General features: G+C 47.2%; 1 protein-coding gene across 8 annotated transcripts in view; it reads right to left on the bottom strand.

Moving 5' to 3' along the window:
• Nucleotides 1-5641: 5641 nt before the first annotated feature.
• FRMD4A (FERM domain containing 4A) overlaps nt 5642-6702 on the bottom strand; it is a 388388-nt gene continuing 387327 nt past the window's right edge. For all 8 annotated transcript variants that reach the window (XM_065829459.2, XM_065829460.1, XM_065829457.2 and 5 more), the window contains one exon: nt 5642-6701. In XM_065829459.2, the coding sequence (XP_065685531.1) occupies nt 6599-6701 (103 nt within the window). In that variant the 3' untranslated portion in view covers nt 5642-6598. The remainder of the gene's footprint in view (nt 6702) is intronic.

The following is a 6702-nucleotide window of genomic DNA, read 5'->3' as shown; positions in this document are numbered from 1 at the left end:
TGCATCTGATTTGGCTTTTTTGTTTGGTAATGACATGTTTAATGTAAACCTTCTGGGCTTGGGGGAAGTAATCTTATGGCTCTTGGGGCTTTCAAATCCCATTTTTCTACATCTGGAGAAAATTTCGGTCTGCTGGGCATTGCAGAGAAAATAATTAGGACCTCCCATGACCACGTACAGTATTTCTAGCAGCCGCAAATCGTTACCATTGCGCGTCTTGACTGGGAATGGTGAAGAAACTCATGGAAACGCCGATGTCTAATTCTGCACAAACAGTGAAATATTGGGGCTTTGTTTGTGGTCCTCACCTCTACTGAAAATGTGGAGCAGGAACTGGGCACTGAAAGCATCACCATCTCCCATGGGTGTTCACGGTGGGGAGTTTGGAGGAGCTTCGGGTTCTTCTGGAGCCTCGCTGGAGCCTCAAGTGCCTCTTCGGACACGGGAGTTTTTCAGTCTGGAGCGTCTGACCCCAGAGAAAATGTCAAGAGCTTAAACAGTTTAGAAGTAATAAAAATGAGGCTGAGGAGACCTTAATCAGAGCTCCGGGAGGGGCCTTTGGGGAATAGAGGGGGATTTGTGGGGAGAAGCTGGGCAGATGTCGGGAGCACGGAAGAGTTTCATTAACAGTGGTGTCTGGTGATGGTTTTTTTGCAGTGCTCCATACAGATATTTGGAGGCGTTATTACAACAGGAAACATTTATCACACCACAGCTTTATTCCTCTCCCCGCCCAGATGATTTCCTGAGCTGTTTCTAAATCTTCATCCTGACCTTAGTTTTGAACTCTTTAAATAATTGAGGGACAATATTGTCCCTCGTTTGGAAGAGCTATAATTTCCCTGGAAAGCGCAGCAAGTGAGTAGCCAGGGGGTGGTTTAAGGAGCTTCATAACATCTGCTGGAGAGGGAACTGGATTCCTTGGGGCATCTGTAATACTATTAGATAGATTTATTTATTTTTTCCCTCCTGCTTTAGAGCTAATTATCGAGGAGAGTTTTAATGGCACCCTGAGCATGGTCTGAGTGGGGATGCGCCTCCTGTCGGGATGTGAATTTGGCGTTGGAATGTTTCAGTCCGCTCAGGTTTTAAAGAATGCAATATAAGCACCATGCCTCCTTGCTGACAGTCCCTGAAATACAGCCGCCCTCGCTTGAACAAATCCCATGACGGAAGAACTTTATCCCTTTGCAATTCGTGGAATGGCGCTGCACGGGGAATGAAGGAACAGAGCAGGACTTTCTCACGGCATCTCTGTCTAAGAGCTTCCAGCTGTCCGGCACGTGAGAGCCGCTTCATCCTCGGGGGGGACACACGGCAGCTGCTTTTCATCATTGGCTGGAGGCTCTTTGCAGCTGGATGGCCCCAAATTGCAGCTACCAGACCATGATCAAATAGTCAATAATGCCTTTTAGCCAAAAAAAATCCCAAACCCACCCGAGTCTAGTTTAGGGACGAGTGGGTGTGGTGCAGCTGTCACTGCTCAACAGCTTTTGTGGGGAGGGTACGTTACACTTTAGCAATTTAGACATTTTCCCTCTGGGCTTCTCCAGATGTTTATTTCTGATAATTCTCGCATTAGGCGGAAATAACTCGGCAAATCCAAAGATTCTCGCCTTAGGATGAAGTTTTGCATTCAGCACAGTTGTGTCTGAGCGGTTTTTGGATTTTAATGCCCCTGGTTGGTTGTTGCAGCCCTTCCCCCTCCTGAGCCTGCGGGTGGAAGGGGCTGTGTGAGGTGGTGCTCTCTGGGTCGGTGACATCTGCCTTGTGTCCGTGTTATCAAGCCTGGTGGTACCTAAATGTGTTTAAATCCTTGTTTGCTGTTTGTCTGTACTGCTGAAGGGATTTAGCTTATGTGGGATTGACTTGTTTCTCCAGCTAGAATCATTTAGAATAGAATAGAATAGAATAGAATAGAATAGAATAGAATAGAATAGAATAGAATAGAATAGAATAGAATAGAAACTAAACAGTTTGTGTTGGAAGCCATTCTCAAGGCTCATCCAGTGCCACCCCTGCCGTGAGCAGGGACATCTTCACCCAGATCAGGTTGCTCAGAGCCCCGTCCAGCCTGGCCTGGGATGTCTCCAGGGATGGGGCATCCACCACCTCTCTGGGCAACCTGGGACACGGTTTTACCACCCTCATTGTAAAAAAAATTCTTCCTCATGTGCAGCCTGAATCTCCCCTCTTTTAGTTTAAAACCATCACCCCTTGTCCTGTCACAACAGGCCCTGCTGAAAAGTCTGTCCCCATCTTTCTTATCACCCCCTTTTAAGTACGGAAAGGCCACAATAATGTGTCCCCGGAGCTTCTCTTCTCCAGGCTGAACACCCCAACTCTCTCAACCTGTTCTCCCAGCAGAGCTGTTCCAGCCTCGGATCATTTCTGTGACTCCTCTGGCCCCTCTCCAACAGGTCCATGTGTGCCCTGTGCTGAGGACCCCAGAGCTGGACCAGCACTGCAGGTGGGGTCTCACCAGAGCGGAGCAGAGGGGCAGAATCACCTCCCTGACCTGCTGCCCACGCTCCTTGTGATGCAGCCCAGGACACCATTGGCTTCTGGGCTGCAAGCGCACATTGCCGGCTCATGTCCGATCTCTCATCCACCAGCACCCCCAAGTCCTTCTCGGCAGGGCTGCTCTCAATCCCTGCATCCCCAGCCTGGACTGACACTGGGGGTTGTCCAGCTGCCTGCTGTGTGATCTCCATTATAAATCCAGTCCTGCCTGAAGAATGAACCTGCCCAAGGTGTAAATGGCTTCACTTGTCAGGTGAAGGAGAGTGCCCTGTGGAGAGCTGTGACTGTTTAAATGGCAATTTTGGCAGGTGCTGGGCAACCACAGGGTCCCCCCGCCCGCCGAGCATCTTCTGCCCGAGGTGCCTCCTGAGCCCCCACACCAGCGCTTGAGAGAACAGGCGATGGAACGAGCTGGGATCTCGTGAGGCGAGCGCCAAGTCCCACGGGATCTCTAAAGGACGGGCTTTTTGGGGTGAAAACACAGCTTTTCCTGCCATCAGCCCGACAGCAAAGGAGCGGGTCCCTGCTGGAAACCCTGCCCAGCTGTGCGCACATCTGGACCCAGCATCTCACAGCGATGTGCTCAATGCGCCCTCCCCGAGAGACCACGGCAAGGTTTCATTTTGAAAATGCTTTAATAAGGAAGTGTTGACAACACCGTTTTGCAAAATGTAAAGGTAACTATACAAATTCTTAATACAAAAAGAATAAATTAAAAGCAGATCTTTTTTCTTTTTAATTCTGCAACTTTTTCTACAACATACATATTTTTTCCTTGATTACAGTTGAACAGAATCCAGTAAAATCATTTTCCATGCTCTAAAGTCGATTTCAGAAGAGACCTAATTTTTTTTCTTCTTTTTCCTTTTTTTTAAACTAGAGAGTCCATTTTACACAACTTGTAATAAAACTATTGACATTAATATATATGTAAAACTTTACATCTAGTTAACTAAGCAGTAACTGGTCATCTGATAGCACCTGAATGGGGATCGGCTATGCCTGAAACTAAAACTAATACAGAGTGAAAACAAATCGGGACTGTTTCAACATTTTCCACACTCGACTGCATATAATATCATTGAAAAATAAACCCTGCGTCCTGCCGAACCCAGGGAGCGTCAGACGTGTCGACCGAGAACGCGGTTGTGGCTTCTATGTCAGATGGAGCCTTGGGAAATAAAAAAGTCAAGGAGGGGTTAAGTTGGTAAGTCAAGTGCTTGTATATAATAGCTATGTATATACCCCTCCGCCTTCTACTTAAATATGTTAATCTCATATGATTAACATTTTATGTACATTTGTGTTTAATTGAGTTGAGCTAAACAGTAAAACCTGTTTTACTTAATCTGTCTTTACTACCAGACTGGCTGCTCACGTGTGCCTTGATTGCGAAACAGAAAAGCAGAACGCAAAGCAAAACTCGCTCCGTTTCTAGAAAGCTTTTTCTCTACTCCAGCCTGCTTGCAAGTCAGGCGAACCATTTCTTTGTGGTTATTTTTATTTAATGTTATTCTTTCCATAATTTCAGGGCTGCCACCTTTTAACCTTTGCTGCAAAACTGCAGATCTGGTCCTGGAGAGATTAATGTTTCTTCCTGTAGTGCCCAGAGGCCTAATAGTGCCGCTGTTGTTGAATTCTTTTTAATTAAAAGAAGGTACACAGATAAAAAAAACAACAAACCACTTACCAGGGACATTAAAAAGAAGACAGACAGTTGCTCAGAGCCCCTAAAAATCTGTGGGCTAAATTACTTGCTGCTGCTTAATTTGGTCCTTATTTAATCCTTTCATTTTAGCTACTGAATCTTATCAGGAAATGTCACTAATCGGTACTATCTCTTATCCAGCTAAAAATCCAATTAGGAGCTTGAAATAATTCCCACATTAAAGACCCCAAAGCGCAAAGAGATGGTGAAATCAGCATTTCGCACGTTCAGATCAAGGGTGCGATCTCACCGCTGGCTGTTCTTCCAGCAATCGCTGTCGGGGGGTTTGTCCTCCTGCAGGCCCAGGAAAAGCCCCTCGGCAGTATAAAAATTAATATGTACTATTTTATTTCATTTTTCCAGAAGGATAATTCATTTATGCTTCATGTGTGAACGTGAGTTTCCTTCCCGGCTCTGCCACGGATTTCCCTGGACAAATAGGGGCCTTTGCCGCCCGTCGCCATCCTTGTCCCGTCTCACCGGGGATGCCAGACAGCGGCACAGCAGGCGAGCAGGGAACCCGAGCGAATGTTCCTCATGTGCGCCGCAGAAAGGCGCTCACAAGGAGCCGCTTGCATCCACGTTTTTAGAAACCCCAAGGTCTTTCCAAGCCCAATTACCAAGAACCCATTCTCTTTTAAAGCCCGGAATGCAGTTTTCCAGCAATCTTAATACCAAAAGGTGTGGCAGCCCCCCAAGTCGCGGTGTTTAATTTGAAACATTTCGCCCTACTTTGTCTGGTAGACGCTATTGTTATTCTTGGAACACACACACACGCACACACACTCGCACTTTTTTTTCCCTTAAACTAAAGCTAACTTCAGTTTCTGCTTTTCACAAAGTAACCCCCTCCAGCCGTTTCTTTTAATGCCTTTCCCATAGGAAATCATCGTTTGCACGCACAAACGGGGGGAAGCCGGCTGCCTCCCCCCATCTAGTGGCAATAAAAACAGCATAGCACCGCAGTGAAGCCTAGACGTGCCAGCTTCAACATCCACCCAGATTGTGCACTTGTTCGTTACAAAAGTGTCTTTGAGGCCTTTTGTTTTGAAAGTTCCATGGCTTGACGTGTATAAAGCATTGCTCAAAATACGTGTAAACTTGCAGCTCCTTCCACAACGCGCTCGTACGGTTCCTTTTGGTATCAGCCGGCAGCTCTCGTTTAGTTGCTTTTCTTCTTTCTTGCGGTCGCTCCTCACACTGGGAAGGTTCTCCTGGTCTGCTGGGTGTCCAACCCTTTCCCTTTCCCGACAGACCGGTTCTCCCACGCAGCCGTACACGGGTGACGAGCCCTTTGCTACACTGGTGCTAACGAAGGGAAAACGAGTGGAACAGACACATTACTGCAGCTTTACCGTGTCAGATTGCGATGTGCTTTCCCTTTGATTTCACGTGAACGCTTTGTGCAGAAATAGATTAGAATTTATCGGCTGTATCTGTTGGTAGAAAGGTGGTGTTTGTTGTTTTTTTTTGGCAATTTTTATCTTCATCAGAGTACTAAAAATCTACCAGCACAACCCCAACCTCTTTGTGGACTGGTGCAGAGCTGGTAACACCCACAGAGGTGCTGGGAGCAGCAGCACTCGCCTCTGCTTCAGCTAATGCCTTGGTCAACCTCGTTTGTCCAGGTTAACAGGAGATTGTAGGCAGCGATGCTGTGATGCCGGCCCAGCCCTCCGGCACGGCTCCAGCACCTCAGGTTATTTCACTTGCAGGTAGGTGGGCTCAAAGCGAAGGAGGAAATGTGGTTTTACAGGAGGTGGTCGTGCCTGCCGTTGAGTTAAACCAGAGGTTCTTGTCACAAGGACTTGCTGAGCAAACTCATCCTGCCGAAATCAGTGTGGCGATCTCTGGCAGCGCAGATCTGATTGTGAGACTCTGACATATCTTGAAGTGATGAGATTTTACTATTTCATAACAGATGCACTTTCAGGATTATAATATCAATTTCTCAGTCCCTGTCTCATTTCATTCTCCCCCACCCCCCCGTTTAAACTAATGCTTCGTTGGCTTCAGATTGCAGGTCATGGAAATCTTACTGCTGTTACATGCCGCAGAATAATAAGATTTGATGTAAACCTTGAAAGGCTTCCACCGTATCAAAGGAAAATCAATTTTTAAATTGCCGACTGACTACTAAGACGGCTGCTCATCTGCGCCCGCTGCCCCACGGGCCGTGGGAGGGACGTGCTGTCGCGGTGGATGTCTCAGGGCCGGTGTTCTGCAAATGTCGTCTTGAATTGCATCGTGAGAAAAGTGCTTAGAGTTGAAGCTGGTGCTGGGTGACAGTGCATCTGGGTAAGGCAAATGAGAGGCAGTGAGGTGATCTCAGAATGGCATTGATGTGATTCACTTGAGGTCAGGGGTTCACACTAGAGTCCCAGGCTTGGCTTTTTCCTGCCCATACCACTGGACATCTGCTAATTCCGGGTAGAGGGGAGCATCCAGGAAACAGCTATCGTTGTAGCTCC

This window comes from Patagioenas fasciata, chromosome 1 (assembly GCF_037038585.1).
Source record: "Patagioenas fasciata isolate bPatFas1 chromosome 1, bPatFas1.hap1, whole genome shotgun sequence".
Lineage (NCBI taxonomy): Eukaryota > Metazoa > Chordata > Aves > Columbiformes > Columbidae > Patagioenas > Patagioenas fasciata.
The sequence above is the reverse complement of the archived record's forward strand: the minus strand, read 5'-3'. Positions and strand labels throughout refer to the sequence as shown.